Genomic DNA, 19,879 nt, shown 5'->3' with positions numbered 1-19,879 from the left:
TGCTGGCAACCTCACGCACCAGTGAAAACTCCAATCCAGTAATATACTCCTCTAAGTGCCCTGAGCCTACTGGATGAACCTCCCACCTAGCTCAAACAGCAGCACTGCTGAGCATGAGACCAGCTCCACTTGTAGGACCATGAGTTCAACAGCAGCTGTCAGCCTGATGAAACACTTGAAGCCCATGGCTTTTCTGAGGCTCTGCTACCTCCTCCTAGAGACCACAGTAGTTCTCAGCTGCTGCCTTGCTGTGCTCAGTGTTCTCCCTCCGCTTGGTATAGATCTTTGCCTACACTTACATACGTATTTCTGCCCCCTCTCACACAAGTTTTAAATCCAGAAAGAGGAGGGCTACTGCTCACTGACCCTCTGTCCTTGCTGCCTGCCAGGGAGAAGAGGTGGTGAGAATCTTGCCCCGCCTCTGATGCCACTACAGGCTCAAGCCTCCTGGAAGCTGTGTGGAGCAGGACTGCCAACTCCTCGTGCTGGCTGATCAGACTGCACCTGTGCCTCGTGGCCTTCCATGGCTGCTCCAAAGGACACTTCAGGGATCATCTGGGCACCTGCCACCTTCTAACCTCCATTTTTACTTCTCAGCATGAATAGCTAATGCCAGTGTACTCACAACCATGTTTCCGCCTCCTCAGTGCACCAGCCTGACCTTTTATTCATTATCCCAGATTATATTTTCTGCAGTGCTCCCTCACCTTTACCACGATGACGACCTTGCCCTGTTTGAGGCCAACAGCAACGGCAGAAGCAGCTGTGTCCTGGGATGTTTTGTCTGTGGTGATGATTTCCAGCAGCTGCATTCTGTCAACAGGGGAGAAGTAGTGCATCCCGATCACCTGGCCAGAAGGAAGAGCTCAGGGTTAAGACAGACTTTGGCTCCCAGAGTAATCCGCTATGCAAGTCAAGTGTCCAGCTGCAGAGGGAAGCAGGGCTGCAAGACCCACCATCACCACAGTGCACTACTATCCATTCAGCCACATATTCCACTGTATCCCTCTCCGACAGAAATGCCCCCCAACTCCCTTCCCTCCTTGGCTTTCCTGAGGACATATCACACGCCCCACAGTTCTCGCCTCAGGGAGAACGAAGGGGTAACACAGGACCAAGAGTGCTGATCAGCTCTCTTTATGCTTTCTAATAGTCTGGCAACAAAAGCTGTCTGGGAATCTCAGTAAGCTCAGTCCCCAGGTAAATCACAGGCACTGTGTGACTGCAGGTACTGTGTGAGCTGGCTGGGCAGCCACATGCCCAGGTGGAGCTTCTGCTGAGCATCGAGAGTGGAACAGCAGCCACAGAAACAGATGTTGATCAAAGTCCCTGTGTTCTGCTTGTCAATGATTTCTTCCTAGGTTTTTACCATAAGAATCTGCCACTGGAATAATCTCCCTGGGGAATTGGTGACTCCCCAGTGTTGGACACTGTGGTGGGACATCTAATCTAGGTCATACTTTGCTTGGAAAGGTTGGACCACGAGGTCCCTTCCAACTTGATATTCTACGCTTCCTTTTTTGACAATGAAGTGAATTTGAAGGCATGCTTCGAGAAACTAAATGTGGAGGTAAGTGCAGCCTTCCTCTGGGAACAGCATTTAAGTGGAGATTATTCGGCTGTGTGATTCACTTTCTTAACATGACCATGTAATCAGCTTGTCACCTTCGTGCCTCTGGGAAGCTGCACTTGGCATTAAGATCTGCCAGAGGAACACCTGCTGGAGAGAGCTGCAGACTGAAAAACTAATTAAAGAAAATACACTAATTAGTTAACTGATTTCCTATTAGTTTCCTATAAAGAGTCATTACCCAGTCAATTTATACAGCAAGAGGAAGTTATTTGTAAGTATGAAGAAATAAACCTGAGTTTGCATTTCCGATGCAACTAAGGTCTGACAGTAAATCAGGAAGAGGCTCATGAACATGACAGGAACCTCCAACAGTTACTCTTGGCATCCTGTTCACATAGATCATCTGGAGCCAGAAAAAAAACCCCAATTTCCCAACAGGAGCTGAATCCATGGATGACCAACACTGTGATTTCAGCACCTCCGAGTTCAGCTTCCAGTCACTGACGTCCCTTCCCTTTTTGCTGCTAAGTTAGTGTCCTCTCCAAGAAGGCGGCAGCATTCTCCCATCTTGGCAAATCACTCCTAGATCTAATCAGCTTATCAAATTAACTGAAGTTGTTGGCTGGAATTGCTTGAGTCCTTCCACAGCTTCCCTGCCCCCATGTGCATTAATGTTTCCTGGAAGTGCACTGACCTCCCTTCTGCACCCTGCCTTGATAGCATCACACTTGGGGCAAGTCTACCTTCACCCACTTCCTACCTATCCAAAGATCAGAAGCTCTTTGTTCAGTGCTTGCACTTGGGGCAGAGGATGAGCTGTTTCATGTTTGAGGAGGAAGTAGAAGTTCCCAGCGCTCACCTCCAGCAAAGACAGTTTGCCCCTAACAGGCAGCTCAGCGCAGAGCAGAACAGGCAGTTGGCACTGGGTACTCACCTTCTCTGGCCTCTTGCTAACAGAAGCAATTTGGCTGATTGGGAGGGCAGATGTGTTACTGGCGAAGATACAGTGAGGAGGGATCACCTGTGGTAGGGAGTGGAAGAGACAGTGTAAACACACAGGCTGCAGAGACAGATCCAGAGTGTGATGTGCAGAGCCCTGAGAGAGCAGCACAAGCAGCTGGCAACCCTGACAAACAAGGCAAACTTGATTTTCTCTGTCAGCATTAGAAACCAATTCTAAAGTAGCAGCCCAAGTCAGCCAGATCTGATTTCCCCTGAGCTCTCCACAGGTCTGCAAGTCTCAGAGCCCCCATGCTTCTGCCAGACCACCACAACGGCATTACATACAGCAGAGAGGGACTCCAGAAAGGTGCACAGACCAGATCTTTTCCCATCCAGTTACTTCCCCAAGTGTACTCTTGAATAGAAAAGTGCAGTGGTGGGAAGCTAGAGATAGCAGGTAAAGGAATATAAATTGTGGAGATATCAAAAGACATTGCTATCATATCAATGTTGTCAGACAAATGGAAGTGTTTTTGGAGTGGCTCCCAGGAGTTAGCAAATGTCAGAATTGCCCTATTCAGCTAAAAACTACTGACTTCTTACTGAACAGTAAATATCCTTAGAGAATAGGAAAGCTGCCCTTACCATTTACCCCTCTACTGACATAACTCGCACCATGCACTAAACTGCAGCACAAAGGAGGTATGACAAACCCAGCAGTGCAGGACAGGACTCCCTGAGTCTCCACCATACAGGGGCCACATCTAGCACAAGCTGCTCAGAAACAATACTCACAGCCTCCACTTCCTTCAACACTTTATGCTTGATGTTGATGTCCTCAAACACTGCCTCGATCACCATGTCTGCCTTCTCAAAGCCCTTGTAGTCCAGCTGGCCCGTAAGCTTGCTGAGAATGGAGTCCCTCTCAAATGATGTCAAGCTCTTCTTCTTCACCTTGCTGTTCAGCCTAGGGAAGGACAGCTTGGTCATAGCTCCTGAGCAGGCCAGGCCAGGGTGCTGGAGGTGCCCCATGCCAACAAGGGCATCCCTGCCTCCCTCCTGGACCCAAAACACTATCTCCAATCCAGGACTGCCACTGGCCCCTCCTTCCCCCTGGAAAAAGGAGAGCCCTGCTCACACAACTCAGCTGGTGCATTAGTCTGAAAGCCAACTAGTCTGAAGGTCAAGAAGGACAGGGATCTACTGGAGTTCAGCAGAGGACTACGAAGATGATTAAGGGGCTGGAGCATCTCTCTTACGAGGAAAGGCTGAGAGAGCTGGGCCTGTTTAGCCTGGAGAAGAGACGACACAGAGGGGATCTCATCAATGCATACAATTGTCTTAGGGGTGGGTGTCAAGAGGATGGGGCTACTCTTCTCAGTGGTGCCCAGTGACAGGATAAGGGGTAACAGCTACAAACTGAAACACAGGAAGCTCCATCTGTATACAAGGGAAAACTTATTTACCATGAGGGTGATGGAGCATTGGAACTGGCTGCCCAGCGACCGTGGAGTCTTCTTCTCTGGAGATACTCAAAACCTACCTGGACACAATGCTGTGCAACCTGCTCTAGGTAAACCCGCTTTAGCAGGGCTGTGGGACTGGATGATCTCCAGAGGACCCTTCCAACCCCAACCACCCTGTGAATCAATCACTGATACTCCTGATGATGCACAGCTGAGCACTATTATTGCTAAGCCAGGAGGACAGGGGAAAGAGATCCAGCTTTTCAGAAGTGTGACCCAATGCCTCTCCCAAGATGGGCTTTTAGGCAACCAGGATTACTCCCTCCCCCCTTAGCTCTATAAGCTATTGCTGTATCTAAAAACTAAAGCAACGGTCTGTTAGGTCATCTACCTACCTAAGGAGCTAAGGCTGAATACACTAGGCCTATTTTATAGCAATATATCAGCACACTGCATAGAAAAGAAAGCACTTCTGTGACATCTGATTGTAGAAGACTCCAAAGGAACAGAGGTGTCAGAAGTTCTTGACTGCTTGAAAGCAGAGGAGTATTTTGACTTGACAGCAGCCCTATTCCATCCTGAGCAAATTCCTTTTAGTTCACGTACCCCTTGAAGATCTGCTGCTGTCCTCTGTCCAAGCCTTGCTGTGCTGTGTCCTTCAGAATGGTCTTTAGCCCTTTATCCACTGAAACCTGTGCAATGCCAGCTCCCATGAGCCCTGCTCCCAGCACTGCCAGAGTCCTGCACAGAAAAGGACCAGGGGACACATTTAAAGCTAGAAATCACTGAATTTCCATTGCTTCTGACAGATTCCCACAGCTCCTGTCCACTCAGGAACTATTTTTAGTGAGATCATGCAAGATTTCACTTGTGGGTGAGACCTCCCAGCTGCAGAGCATTAGCCTTTTGGAGGCTGGAAATCTCTCTGCACTGCTACACTGCTTTTCAGGACTGTAGGCCACTCACTCCAAGAACAGAGGTCCTCCAGAAGTCCTCTCTCTTTAGCAAATGTCCTCCAAGCCCTCCTTCAGGCATCCCACACGTGCACTTACTTGACCTCTCGCTGAGGTGCTCCAAACTTGTTCTTCTTGCAGTGTGTCTGCCCGTGGTAAAGTCCTAACAGTGCTTTGGATTCCTTAGTCATTGCAAGTTTGCCAAAGTTCTGGAAGAAAGGGAAGAAGAAAGCAGAGAGTTTGGCATTTAACATCTGTCTCACTTCCAGCACACACAAATCAAGAACATGGTAAGGGGAGAGCACAGCCACAACTGCACAGACTAGTAGCCAAGTTAGAAAAGGAAGAAGGGACAGAGCATATGAATCCTCTGCAGCAAGGCACCTCCTGTGCTAAGCACGGCCTGCTTTGCACCACTGCCTTCCACATAGGCTGCCAAAGAGCAGTAGGGAACTGCTTGCCCAATGGCCTTTCCCTTAAACACTATCATTTAAAGCACCTGAAAAAGTTTGTATCTCTAAGGCTCCCATCTGGAGGCACAGGGGCTCTGCCAGGGAACAAAAACAGCCATTGTAGTTCCATGTCCATCTCCCTCCTACCCACTGAATCATTCACAGCTCATTTCCACCCTCCCATCACAGCTTTGGGAGAAGCATTGCCTGGCAGTTCACTGCCATGATGGTAGGCCAGAAACAACAAAGCTGCCTTGAACAGCCAGCAGCTGCAGGGTCCCTCAGTGCAGGAGCCACTTCTAGGTCCCCAGCAGCAGGACTGTATTTCACTTATATGGGACCCTTTCTCCCCTGCATGCATCCTGCCTAGCTGGGACCATTGCCCCAGTGGCTTCCAAGTGAAATGGCTCTGCCCTCAGGCTTTGAGAAAAAAATCTTTAAATAGGCCATTTCCTACTGACAGCAGTAGCCTGGCACTATTTTCAGAGGATCATAGACCCGGCAACAAAAACCAAGGCCTGCATAACCTCCCAGCACTCAGCACGAAACGGGAAAGTAGTTAGGAAGACAAAAGACAGCATAATGCAACAGAAAACTAATGCTGTCTGAGCCAAGCCAGCTAAGGGAAGCCACCAAATCAGTGTAGTTTGGAGCAGGCTGTGTCTTCCTTCACCACTTTCCTGTGAGTTAGAGGCTTGTTAAAATATCAGAAACAGAATCTGGAAGAGAATGTACAAATCTCTTATCCTAGGGGAAAGAGGGAGGCATTAAAAAAGACATGACACTGACACTTATTATTCTTTAGAGTTCTGGGAAGATCTCCATCCTGCCGCTGTTCTCAGGAAAAAACATTCATTCTTTTCAGTAAGGAACAGAGTATCCCAAGCCTTTTATTCAGCACCAGACCAAACGTGGGTGGAATGCATAAGCAGAACAGATGGGGTATACCCAGGAGATCACTGTTAAGGTAGGAGGCAGACAGCTACATCTCAGACCAGAACACTGTCACGAGGAGAGAGCAAAAGGAGCTACTGAGCACAGCAGGAAAGACAGTGAGATGTGACAGATAGCAGTGTGAGAAGCTGGTGAAAGTTACAGATAGTACTGTGGTGGACAGATGGATTTCACCAGCAGTTACAGGGCAGCGACGTGAGCCATGACCCAAACGCAGAGATAACCAGATGGGAGCGTTGTGGGTCTTCTGGGGAGTCAGGTCTTGCAGAGCCTTAAGTGTCAAGGGATCCACACCAGTGACACTGTGCACAGCCAGAATTACCTCTTCAGTATCAGAAGTAGCAAATTTGAGTGTGGCTTGAGTGAGGAAAAACTAATCAGGGGCAGCTTATTTATTAAGACAAAGATAAGGGCAGAGAAGGGGAGGGATCAGGATGGCTGAAGATGAAGAAGCACGGGAAAACAAAGACTATGTGTGTGTGTGTGTGTGTGTGTGTAATAAAAGGGTCATGCATGAGCAAGCTGCCGGTGAGGACATTTGCCTGCTCAAGCCATGGGCCTGCCCACCACAGGCTGCCCTACCTCCATATTAAACTCTATGCCTGTCTTTCTTGGGTATGTCACTACATCTTGGGTATGTCACTACCTCAGGCAGGACTGGGTGGCATTTAGGGCACGAGGTGCATGTGCCAGCAGCTGGTCAGACTGGGCTCTGTGGCCAACTGACAGATCAAACATCTACAGACAGCTAATAAAGGGGTGTGTGTGCACATGTGAACTTCAGTTCTGATCAGCTGACCAGGAGGAACAGCATCAATCACGCACACTGGCCATGCCCATGAGCTGTTTGTGTTTATGTGGGTGTCACCAGTAAAGGCACCATGCTGTCTGTGCAGCCAGCCATGCATGTCATGTGTCTGTGAGCACACATGTGCATGTACCTACATCTCTGCAGTACAATATCTCTTCTAGGATTGTAACAGCTACTCAGCCTCACTACTGGCTGGACCTACACACGGGGAAAGCAGTGAGCAGAGCAAGAGGTGAAGTCTTCTGGGTCTTAAATGCAAAAGACCTGACTACCCTTAACAGTTGATATTGGTGCTAAACTCAAATGATATGCCAGGAAAGTAAAGAACTGAAAGAAAAGTAAGAATGATAGAGGCTTGTTTCGCAGAACCACTGAATGGTTGAGGTTGGAAGAGACCTGTGGAGATTGTCTTATCCCACCCCACTGCTCAAACCAGAACAGGCTGCTTAGGACTGTGTGTAATTGAGTTTTGAGTACTGCCACAAAGGGGGACTCCACAGTCTCTCTGAGCAATCTTCCTGCATTCCATCACCTTTAGAGTAAAACAGTTGGTTTGCATATTTAAGCGGAACTTCCCATTTCTGTTTGTGCTCTTATTCTGCCACTAGAACAGGTAGAATGGAAAAGTGGAGCCTGGTTCCAACCCTCCTGTAAAGGAGGGCTAGCTTCTAGCCAGATGATCTTTAAGGTCCCTTCCAACCCAAACCATTCTATTATCTATACACATTGATAAGGTCCCCCCAAACCTTCCCTTCTCCAGTCCCAGGCCTCACAGTGTCTCTTTGTGCACCAATTGCTTCTGCCTTTAATAATCCTTGTGGCCCTTCGCTGGACTCTCTCCAATCAGCTGGCCCAAGCCTGGACTAGTGCATGGGGTTATTCCTCACCAGGACAGCACTTCGCATTTCCCTTCACTCAACTTCATGAGGTTCCTTTCCACCCTGTTCTCTGGTTTGTTGAGGTCTCTCTGCATGGCCAGTACTAGCCAGTACACTGAACTGGAGTGTCTAATAGGAAGATAAGTTTGACCAATGGACAAGGAGCAGACAAGGAGAGAGAAGTCCTATTTGGGGTAAGAAACTACTGCTGAAAAAAAAACCCAAAACTCCACCTAATTTTCAGAAGCAACCAAAATCATCAGTGGGTGAAAAAGGACCAGCACAAAGTATCTGGACTAGGAAACAGGGTAAATAGCAAACTGAGAATATTGGAGACTTAGCACCCTGAACAAAGATAATGGTGAAGAAGTGTGACAGAACAAACAGAGCACTGGTAAAAATTAAAGTTAACTCTTGGAGGAAATGGCTTGTTTGCATCGAATTGTCTGGAAACAACCAGGAGACCAAGACCACTACACCCACACCTCTGGATACCTGTGTGACAATCAGAAAAAACAGTGCTCAGACACATGGAGAAATCACAGTCCTGCTCCATGAAACCTGTATTAGTGAACTCCCCCCGTCATTCCCTACTCAGAAAGGAAACACAGACAGGAATGAGAAAAGGCGTGAACTGTTTTCAGAGATGAAGAACGCTGAAAAGCAGTTCTGTTGTTTAAACAGGCCTTTTTCACAGCCCCACTGCCAGAAGGGAGTGAGATACCATTCTGAGCACCCTGGGATGAATATTATCGTTTGTGTGTGGTTAGACGCAAATCCCCCTGACTACAGAATTCACTAACTACAGCCAGGGATCTAATCTCCTTACCTGGGATTCAGTGAGGTATCCAGCGTCACGCCCCTGATCAAGACCAGTCTTTACAACCTAGTCAAAGAAGAACAATAAGGATATGCCACTGTTAAGTCACATCTGCCAACATCGACACTTTAACAAGTTCACTTGTTTAGCTGCACCTCCTGCTTTCACATGTGACTCCTCTCCAATATTCAGGTAACACTTCAGACTTTCTGGGTCCTGTCTATGCTGTTCAAAGCAGAGCTATGGAACACCTCGTCCTTTTAGCACGTAACAGGTATGATGGCAAGGGGGTTTCCATCAGGTTCATTTTTACACATACCTTGTGGTTTCAGGAATTGTTTTTCAGTAGGACTGTGCTCCTGTAATGACCCTGCTCTCAGAGTCAGAGTGGGACATTCACAGGTCTTAGAGAAGTCTTGGCAACAACTTAATAGTGAAAATTCATTTTAAAATAATAAGGATTCAACCACGGATTGTGACTGTAAGTAACACAATGCCTGTGCAAACTGGGGAACTAACTTTTTAAGTATGGTGTGGTTCATGCTGTGAAAGCAGCAATTTGTATTTTCTTAGCTTCAAACAGATTCACCCAACTCTTTGGAAACTAAAACTGCAGGTGGAAGTTTCATTCAGACAACGTATTCCAGATAAGCCTCCCCTCAACTGGGATTCTTGATCTACCCCTTACTGGCACCAGTATCACCTAGATTGGTGATTGTATTCTGGGAAGCTATTCTGAATTTTACCATGCTTGCTTGATGCACCACACAGCCAGCATTCACCAAGGCTGATCTGTGAAGATCAGGATGTAAGGCTTGGCTCAGAGAAATGAACCACCTTCCCTACATCTGTTGCCATGTTATCCCACAGATCCACCATCGCTATAGTTTCTTACACCTCACAGTGGGGATTACCTCAATGATCTTTATTGGAGCGGGGTAGAGTCCTTTGGTTTGTTTCTGAACTTTGCTCTCCACTGTCTTGTAGACTTGCTGCCTCACAAATGGAAGAGCCATGGCATAGTCTGTTATCTCTGTAGATGGACAAAACAGGTCTCAGCACAGCGCTACATGCACAATCAGCCTTTAAATAATTAACCAGGAGTATAGGTGTGAATGTCACATTTCTACACCAGAACCTCAGCCCCAGGTAGCAGGGTCTGCTCAGAAGGATTTCTATGGCTTGTTTCACAGACAAGTCTCTTCAGGGCTGCAGTATCCTCCTAATACAACTGATGACAAACAGAGCTCTGGGGAGCAGAACTTGCATAGAGACGTCACCTTTTCTGGGCTCTAACTATGTAAGGGCTCCACTAATGAGGATTAGCACAGAGCAAACCCATGTGCCTCTTCCCACTTGATTACACAAGCTTGGTACAGAACTTGCTACTAAAACTTTGAAGACAGGTAAGTCCTCTGGAGGCAGCTGTTGACGCTGAGTTCTCTAGAAGCTTGGCTCCCTTCTTCAGGAGCAGCACCATGGGCAGCTCTGGCAACGCCACCTCAAGATACGCAGAGCAATGTTTTCTCTACTAACCCACCAGGCTCAAGAGATGACTACAACATGAAATAACTCTGTTTTGCAAATGAAATTAAGTAGGAGCACAAACACAGACATGTGAAGAAAGCTGGATTATACTCTCTACAATCCCTTAGGATCTGCCACAGTGCCTATGGACTTACTCTGTATTAGCCCTTTGGATCTTTTGGAAGACACAGTCCTGTTGGCTAGTCCTCTGGCAAAGCCAATGGCTACCTCCTCTAAATACTCAATTGTTCTTGCTTCTGGAGGCTTCACACCTGGCCCTGTGAATAAAAAGGGAACTCGTGAGGACATGAAGCAGAAGTTATCACTGATGGCTGAGGATGCAGAGAAGCAATATGACATTCCTTTGAATTATCACCACTCTATTCCTCACACCTGCATGACTTTTCTTGCCGATGAACAATGAGGGAAAGGCTCAGACAACTATACCAAGGCCCCAAGGCATATATTATAGATGGCTTTATACACAAATGCCAAAACATCAGCTTCCAAAGGGAGCAGATAGCATTATGCCACTTAAACATCAGCGCTACTTTCACAGAACCATAGAATAGCTTTGGAAGGGGACATGAGACCATTTGCGCTGACCTGCTGCTCAAAGTGGGATCAAGTTCAAAGTTAAATCCAGCTCTGGAATTAGATCAGGCTGCCCAAAGACATGTTCTGCCAGCCTCTGAAGGACTCCAAGGGTGGAGGTCCCATCACCTCTCTGGACCCCTGCTTCAGCACCTGACCATCTTTTTGCAAATTACGCCCTTTATTCCTCAACTTTAATTTAATTGCAGGCACTCCTGGATCCCAGCAGAACTCCAGTGTGCTGCCTGCCCTACCTCTTGCTGCACCTCTCCTTTCTTACATGGTATGGTAAGTCTGTACAACACCGTTGGTATTAAACATACACATGACAGTTGCAAAGCAGTGTATCCCTGAAAATTACCTGTCCTGGAGCTGATGTCCAGTGAAACCTTCACCTCTGGCCTCAGTTGCAGGAAATCTCACTTGCTTTAGCTAGTGCAACACCCAACCTAACTCAGAGCTGTCCCATGAGCAATGAAGCAAGCCACCACAAAATGAGTTGTAGCAATCTCTGAGGGTGGATTGCACAATTTCCAAGCACAGAACTGGTATCATCAGACAAGAGGATGGAGTGCAGGGCTGAAAAGGCAGTTGTGTGAACTTGCTAGAAGCACAATGAGTCATTAATGAAAGAGCAATGCCCAGTGACTCTGCATGGGCCACCACAAAGAGCCTGCAGCTAAACCTGCAGCCTTGGGCTGCCTCTGAACTAGAAGAACAAACCTGTTGTGGTTACAATTCTACCATACAGCTGCACAACCTCATTAACCTTCACTGTAAACTGTTCCAGCCACACCCAGATGCTCCACAGAGTCCTCACAGCAAAGAAACCACCATAGCAGACAACTACTCCATGACACAGGAGACAGTCAAAAAACAAAACTAGAACAGAAACCCCCCTCCTCTTTCACCTCCCACTATTCCCTCCCTCCACCATGAGCTGAGGTCTTGACAGAATCACAGAATAGTTTGGGTTGAAAGGGACCTTAAAGCTCATCCAGTTCCAACCCCCTGCCACAGGCAGGGACACCTTCCACTAGACCAGGTTGCTCCAAGCCCCGTCCAACCTGGCCTTCAACACTGCCAGGGATGGGGCAGCCACAGCTTCTCTGGGCAACCTGGGCCAGGGCCTCACCACCCTCACAGGAAAGAACTTCTTCCTAAGAGCTCATCCAAATCTCCTCTCTGTCAGGTTAAAGCCATTCCCCCTTGTCCTGTCCCTACAGGCCCTTGCCAAAAGCCCCTCTACAGCTTCCTTGTTGCCCCTTTAGGCAGTGGAAGCTGCTCTAAGGTCTCCCTGGAGCCTCCTCTTCTCCAGGCTGAACAAGCCCAGCTCTCTCAGCCTGCCTCCATAGCAGAGGTGCTCCAGCCCTCAGAGCATCTTTGTGGCCTCCCCTGGACTTGCTCAAACAACTTAAGTTTCATCTCTTTGCACATAAATCTTGAGAGCATACACTCAGTAAACCACAGATGCTGCTGCCTGCTGGAGGGTCTCTCAGCAAGAAGCAAATAAAGCAGCACGTACATTTTGACCCGATCACGAAAGCTTGCTGTTGGGAAGTCTCACTCATGCCCTGGCAGTATGACAAAGCCAGTGTAGAGGAAAACAGTGCAAACAAAGCAACATCTTTCATGTTACAGGCAGCACATAAAAACTGAATCCAGAGCTGCTGCATAATCTACATTTCAGCAATGCCCAGGGGATCTGAGAGAATTTCTTGGAAATCTGAGAGCATCTGGGATGGATTTCTGAGCTCCAACCTTACTTGCTTCCAAATTCTCTTCCCACCACCAGATGCAAATACCTGATTTCTCCCTTCCATTAGCTTGGAAGTGCTGAACTTTGATACTACAGCTGAAGAATACAGCTGTTTATTTGTATGTCTGAGCTGTAAAACTACTCAGGCAAGGTGGTCAAACCCACGCATGCGGCTTTACTTTACTTGCAGTTACCTCCCAACATTTTGCTGTGTCCTAACCCGGGAACTCCAAGTGGTCGACTCACATCTGCTTTCCTATATAAATGGCACATGCCAGAATTAGATCTGGGCACAGTAGTAAATACATCAAGAGCATGCTGTAGAGCTCCCTACTGAAGGAGAGCTGACTGCACCCCATGAAATTGCCTCCTGATTAATGCTGTCTCTCTCTTTCAAAGCTCTGTATAATCAGTTAAAACATTATCCTCCATTTAAAGCTGCTCTCCCCCAGACATTCAGAATGAACATGCAAATACTCAGCAGAAAGCCTTCTGGCACTGGCTGCTATTTGAATGAACAAGAAATGCCTCTAATGCCTGCACATAAATTGTTTTTTGTGTTCCTCCTACGTGCTTATCTGGTCTGAGCTAGGATTGCAAACAGCTCTTCAGAAAGTTCAGGTTTCCTTTAAGGAAGCCATTGTAATCATTGGTATAAAAAGCCACACTGGCTGTCTCTTAAACACCAATTCACATTTGAGCAAGTATACAGTACTGAAGTTTACTCAGGCAATTTTAACTCAAGCCTAGGTACCCCTGATCAGTTTTATACGTGAGACTACAGCTAAGGATCCAGCTGAGCACTGGCATACGAGAGAACACATACAAAGGCTTCCATGGCATTTCTCAGGGCAAGCAGCAGCACCTTTCCATTTTGTTTATTTCATTTTCTCCTACTGCAGGAGCTAAGTGCTACCAGGGTACCCTGGCCATGCTCTGCCTGGGGAAACCAAGCTCAGCACCCTGCTACTCTGTGGCAGTACCAGCTGACAGTCTAACTGCTGGTTTCCAGTCTAACTCCTGGCTGCAGCTGCTCAGACCTTTCAGAGGAGGCTGTGGAGGGCTTGCCCCTTCATTTAGTCACCTTCCATGAAAGCTGCCCTAGGGAAGGAAAAGCAGAAGCAAGAAATTATTCAGTAGCTCACTCAGCACTTGGAAATACGCATTTTGCAAGGAATTTTTCCATCCACCTGAAAGCTGGTTGACAATTCAGAGCACCTAAGACATGGGGGTTGGCTTCTTCTCAAGATCTTCTCACAGAGATTAACATCTGCAGGCTGCATACACGTAGACATCAGTCATCTATTCTCCTTTCATTATGGGTTGTAATCTGTCCCCCTGACATGATAAATGAGGAATGCAGGTTCTTATCTGTATAATTAGCTCATGCAAGAGAGCCATCAGCAAACTGCCCTCTCCACTAACCTTTCTTTACTCACTTTGCTTTAGCAGGAACCTGACATTTCAAGGTTCCCATGCACACGCTTCTGAAGAGGGAATAGAGATTGCACTGCAGAGTATGCATGGCAAGGACTTTGTAGTCCATGCTTCGCCCTCACTAAACTGCTGGCTGCACCAGTGGCTTCTTCACACACTTCAGTAAGGTGGTAAGCTGATGGGCAGCAGACCAAGAAACTGAGAGGAATTATGTCTGACCTAGCGGGTCCACCAGCTGGTCAACCAGACCCATCTTCTTTGCTTTGTCAGCACGGATGTTCCTTCCAGTCAGCATCATATCAAAGGCAGCAGGAAGTCCCACCTGGAAGGGCAGAAAGGGGATTTCAGAATGGGAGCACGCCATGTGGCAGAAGGGGCTACTGGGTAAAGTTCTTTTCTTACTGACCATCTTTGGCAGCCTCTGAGTACCCCCTGCCCCTGGCAGGAGACCCAGTAACACTTCAGGTGTTCCCAAGACTGTTTTCTTGTCCTTTGTTGCTATTCTGTAGTGACAGGCAATGGCAACCTTAAGAAGGGAAAGGAAAAATAGAGGTTTCCTTGTGAAAGACCACAGAAGAATTGGGTGGGCATCCATCACAAAGGTCTCTTTTACACACTTGCCTCAGCTTTCCTCCCACCCCTACCCCAACTCCCTAATTCAACTACCCCAACTCCCTCTGTGCTCACTGATGGCTGCTTCTGGCAAAAGTGCGCAAGAGCAGATGACAGCAGGCAACTATGACATGAACATAAAATACCAAGCTAAGCCAAGATACTTTTAAACCTCATCTAGGCCATCAAGAGCTAAATTCACTCATTACACTGACAGCATAGTGCCATATGCAGATCAGCCATGGTATCTGGCTTATCACTGGATCACCAGGTCCAGATCCTTCACCATAGTGCTTGTTAAAAGCTGTGACTGCTTGAGAAATCAAAGTGGAACTGAAGAGACTCCATTCCCACAAGGTTATTCTGTTTTAGTAACAGCTTTGCACCAAGAATTACCCCAGAGTCCTTCAGTTTACAAAACCCTTAACGGAGATTACGAAGCAAGTACTGCACATAGCCGAAGTGAGAGGCAAGAGAGTGAGCAGAGTACACACGCCAGGGTGAAGCCTGGCCAGGTTACCCATGCTCATCCCGCTCACCACAGCCTCTTAAGGAACGGAAGTTGCTCGGATACAAGCCTCACTTCATCTGAAAAGCAGCAATTTCCAGCCTGCGCTCTGCCAGCAGCATTTATCCAGATCCAGTGCCTGCCAGAAACAGCCAGTTTTCTCTGGGACGCTCTCATTTAAATATTAGCCTGGCCCACATGGATTCGTATTTGATTAGCTCTCAACAGAAACAGAAGAATTAGCATGGCAGAGTCCTGAAGCACAACCAAGCCATTAACTTGCCACCAACTCACTGGAATGGATGTAATGAACCCTCATCAGGTCTCAAATCCCTCTCACAGTAAGCAGTCCTGCAGGCATCATTTGGATAGTTTAGAGAATCAGCACTATCAACTTCCTCTCCTGCTTGTCAGACCCAGAATTGTACAGTACCTCCAGTCCTCCTCCCAGGCAGGAGCCACTGATGGCAGCAACTATGGGCTTTGGAGACTGCTCAATTTTTTCTAGCATCTTCTGTCCTTCCTGAGAGAGCTGAGTCACTTCCTGAGCAGTCTTGCAAGCTTCAATCATGCTGCAGTGAGGCAGAAAGACTGATGAGAATTGGAAAGGCACTGTGAAAACGGCAGTAAAATGAGAGTACTTCAAGGAGTTTGTTCCTTTTTTCCCCACAAAGCTCCAGTGACTGACAGACAGGCAAGAGCTATTTAGTCCTCCAGCCTTAGATTAACAGGCAGTACAGGAAGACTACTAAATTCAGTGGGTTAAGGCACTGCACACTGACACTGGGCTGCGCCTGCAGGCACTGAATGAGTTTCCTTGTGTCAGAGCTTTGAAAGACTTTGGGGAAGAGGAGAAAGGGTCATAGGAAGTCTCAAAGCACTTGCAAGAAAGGGTGGAGGGGGAGAGCCCAGGATCACTTTTTAAAGGAGCAGATGGCCAGGGCTCTAATGTTGCACTCTGCCAATTAGAGGCTCCCTGTGCCAGTTAATTCTCATGAAGGTCAGCAGTGCTTGCCAAGCTGGTGCAGTTCAGGAGGCTCCTAGCACTGAGACCATCAGACCCTTCTTAAACACAGCCTGTCCTTTTGATCTGCTTACCCACACTGCTTCCTTCCCACTACACCATGTATCAAGTCTCTGCCCTGAATAAGGCCAGCCAAAAAGGTTTTAACGGGTGTCTCTCCAACCTACCTACTTTCCTCAGAGGTTTTTGGCTTTTAATGACTTTAAACAACTATTTTGTCCTGCCCAATGTCAGGACTAGGAGCAGCAGTGCTCCAGATCCCAGTGAGAGCACCAACACAGTTTACCCCACACCCTGCCAAGGCTACCCAGGCTGAACTGCCTGAGAGGCTGCTCATGCTCCTCAGAGCACAGTGCCAAATCCTGCCCAATCAAGGGGCCATGCTGGCAGACTGCCAGGCACTCAAACCCAGCTTAAATGAAGTCCTGAATGTAAATTATCTGCTCTTGTTGTGTCCCACACCAAAGGACAATGCTCACCCCAGAGCCAGCATGCGTTTCTTTGGCTGAACCCCAGCACGCAGGAAGGAGTGACCAAGTGTTACAACCAAACAGAATTTCATTACTTGCCATGTTCCTCTTTATAGAATCACAGAATGGTTTGGGTTGGAAGGGACCTCAAAGCTCATCCAGTCCCAACCCCTGCCACAGGCAGGGACACCTTCCACTAGACCAGGTTGCTCCAAGCCCCGTCCAACCTGACCTTGAACACTGCCAGGGATGGGGCAGCCACAGCTTCTCTGGGCAACCTGGGCCAGGGCCTCAGCACCCTCACAGGAAAGAACTTCTTCCTAAGATCTCATCTCAATCTCCTCTCTGTCAGGTTAAAGCCATTCCCCCTTGTCCTGTCCCTGCAGGCCCTTGTCAAAAGCCCCTCTCCAGCTTTCTTGTCAGCCCCTTTAGGCAGTGGAAGCTGCTCTAAGGTTTCCCTGGAGCCTTCTCTTCTCCAGGCTGAACAAGCCCAGCTCTCTCAGCCTGTCTCCATAGCAGAGATGCTCCAGCCCTCAGAGCATCTTTGTGACACTCCTCTGGACTTGCTCCAACAGGTCCTAACTTCATCTGAGCAGGTTAGGCATCCTGCGCACACAGATTTGAGACCTCACTTGTAGTATTGTGTACAGTTCTGGTGTCCTCAGCATAAAAAGACATGGAACTGTTGGAACAAGTCCAGAGGAAGGCCACGAGGATGATCAGGGGACTGAAGCACCTCCTGTATGAAGACAGGCTGAGAAAGTTGGGGCTGTTCAGCCTGGAGAAGGCTGCGTGAAGACCTCATAGCAGCCTTCCAGTATCTGAAGGGGGCCTATAAGTATGCTGGGGAGGGACTCTTCATTAGGGACTGCAGTGGCAGGACAAGGGGTAACGGGTTAAAACTTAAATAGGAGAAGTTTAGATTGGATATAAGGAAGAAATTCTTTACTGTGAGGGTGGTGAGGCACTGAAATGGGTTGCTCAAGGAAACTGTGAATGCTCCATCCCTGGCGGTGCTCAAGGCCAGGCTGGAGAGAGCCTTGGGTGACACGGTTTAGTGTGAGGTGTCCCTGCCCATAGCAGGGGGGTTGGAACTTGATGATCTTAAGGTTCTTTCCAACTCTCACTATTCTATGATTTTGCTTGCAGCCTCTGCCTCACCCCTGGGGATACACCAGTGACAAACTGCCTGGCCTTCACAGTGTACCCAACCTGGATGCTGGACTTCAGAGAAAGCTCCATCAGTGTAACTTCCAACACCCCAATACTTACGTAATATCTGCTCCAGCAATGAAAGAGCCTGGCTTTGAAGAGATGAGGACGGCACTTTTGACAGCTTCGTTGGCCCAGATCTCATTCATTACCTCATTAAACTCCGAGTTTAGTTGTTTGGAGAGAGTGTTCACCTGAAAAGAGCAAATAAGCATTGTAAATATGGGGACCAGATGATCGTGGAGTTTAGCCTCTGATTAAGTACTGGACTCAATTATCATCAGAAAACTTGTACAGAAGACAGACTGACAATAAAAAAAAGGTAGCTCTGAATGGATTTTCCAAGCCAGTAGGAGCTGCAGTTCTATGGTCTTTCAAGATCTGCCTTTTGGGAAAAAAAATAAAATAAAATGGACTAGACTACCCAGGAATCTGCCCAACAGCCAGCACATTGCTTGGCACAATTATAACACTTCTGAGGTGCTTAAACTGAGCCTAGATTTGCTATAAAAAGTAATTCACCCTGTGTCATAATACAATGAGAAAAAAAACTCCCAAGATGAACCCTGCAGCAGATCATCAAGTAATCTGCTATTAAAAGTTCCTCCTTAACCTCTCCAACAGTGGGTTTGTGACGTAAAACACAGATTTTATGAGCTGTTTTTTTCTCTATACAACATATACTCTTTTTAACCATCTTGAATACAAGAACTTAATATAATTTTAATAAAATTTCACACTGGTTAGCTTAGTACACACAAAACATTTCCGTGAGGCATTTTCATTAAACACTCCAATACTCAAATCTTCCCATTTCTGCTTTGCTCATAACATTGAAAGGCTGCAGGTTAGGACAGCTTTTAGACTTAGATTAGACCTTTCAACGTCTTCTCTGTACCACTGCTATTCCTGTCATTTCCACTGACATGCCCATCCACCACAACCAGGTAAAATAGTACCTTTGAATTTGGTGTGTTGAAGCGTACAACAGCAACATCTCCTTTGATGTCATAGCTAACGTGGGTTCTATCTGGAAACAAACAGAAACATGTTATCAGCTTATGCTCAGCGGATTCTAAGAAAGCAAGCTAAATCACATAGTAAAGCTTTATACTTACTCTGAAGAGCAGTGGAGGTGGAGATGTTACGGCAAGCATAACCTAAAGAAAAGATGTTGCAGATAGTAAAGGAATTCTCAGTAGTCTCTGCTTAACTCTCCTTTATTAATGCATCCTCCCATCTCCCCTCATCTACTGAGGGCAGCATTTCAGAGAATCCTGAGTATGAGCCAGTTCGTTCTCTTACGCCTTGACCTGTGGGACCACCAGAGTTCAGCAGATCCCACACTACTGAAGTGACCTTCACAGCAGAGTCTATGCTGGCAATGCCAGACTGCGAGCAAAGAAAATAATCAAAGCTTTCTTCCCAAAGAGCTGATGAAAGGTAGCAGGTGGCACACAGGGGTGTTCTGCCTTTTGGATGCACAGTTCAACATCTCTTCACATGCTAAACCAGAGACCTTGCTACACTTTGGAGGGTTTCCAGCCTATGAGCTAACTTGTCTGCAAATCAAACACAACTGCCCTAGAATATTTCTGCAAAACCACGCTCTGGTGCCAGGGAATTGTGCCACCCAGAGTATTATTCCACAGAGCTCAGGGTGCACAGCTGGTGAGACACAAGAAGAGCACACGATATTTATTCTCACCTTCCTCTCTCAACAAGATACTCAATTTGTGTCTATTAATTACACATGGAAGCCCCGAGACAAACTTTGTCTTGTTTCAAAGCACTCAAAATTCAGACCACGGTATGAACAAGTTTTGTCCACAAGATAAATGCCACTTTTCTCACTCGTAAATCCCAGACCTCCTTTTTGTGCTGAGA

At 47.3% G+C, this 19,879-nt stretch overlaps 1 protein-coding gene across 1 annotated transcript in view; it reads right to left on the bottom strand.

Annotated features, from left to right (window-relative positions):
- The window catches only part of HADHA (hydroxyacyl-CoA dehydrogenase trifunctional multienzyme complex subunit alpha), a 28,101-nt gene that overhangs the window by 4,276 nt on the left and 3,946 nt on the right, over positions 1 to 19,879 (bottom strand). Inside the window, exons 2-15 of the mRNA XM_065682002.1 lie at positions 19,111 to 19,152; positions 18,952 to 19,022; positions 18,053 to 18,186; positions 15,720 to 15,858; positions 14,573 to 14,692; positions 14,386 to 14,488; positions 10,532 to 10,654; positions 9,764 to 9,882; positions 8,859 to 8,915; positions 5,034 to 5,143; positions 4,588 to 4,722; positions 3,311 to 3,482; positions 2,508 to 2,594; positions 708 to 848 (exon numbers count right to left, since the gene is read on the bottom strand). Coding sequence (XP_065538074.1) covers positions 708 to 848; positions 2,508 to 2,594; positions 3,311 to 3,482; positions 4,588 to 4,722; positions 5,034 to 5,143; positions 8,859 to 8,915; positions 9,764 to 9,882; positions 10,532 to 10,654; positions 14,386 to 14,488; positions 14,573 to 14,692; positions 15,720 to 15,858; positions 18,053 to 18,186; positions 18,952 to 19,022; positions 19,111 to 19,152 — 1,553 coding nt within the window. The remainder of the gene's footprint in view (positions 1 to 707; positions 849 to 2,507; positions 2,595 to 3,310; positions 3,483 to 4,587; positions 4,723 to 5,033; positions 5,144 to 8,858; positions 8,916 to 9,763; positions 9,883 to 10,531; positions 10,655 to 14,385; positions 14,489 to 14,572; positions 14,693 to 15,719; positions 15,859 to 18,052; positions 18,187 to 18,951; positions 19,023 to 19,110; positions 19,153 to 19,879) is intronic.

The sequence above is a fragment of the Lathamus discolor genome, chromosome 5, assembly GCF_037157495.1.
Source record: "Lathamus discolor isolate bLatDis1 chromosome 5, bLatDis1.hap1, whole genome shotgun sequence".
Taxonomy (NCBI): Eukaryota; Metazoa; Chordata; class Aves; order Psittaciformes; family Psittacidae; genus Lathamus; species Lathamus discolor.
The sequence above is the reverse complement of the archived record's forward strand: the minus strand, read 5'-3'. Positions and strand labels throughout refer to the sequence as shown.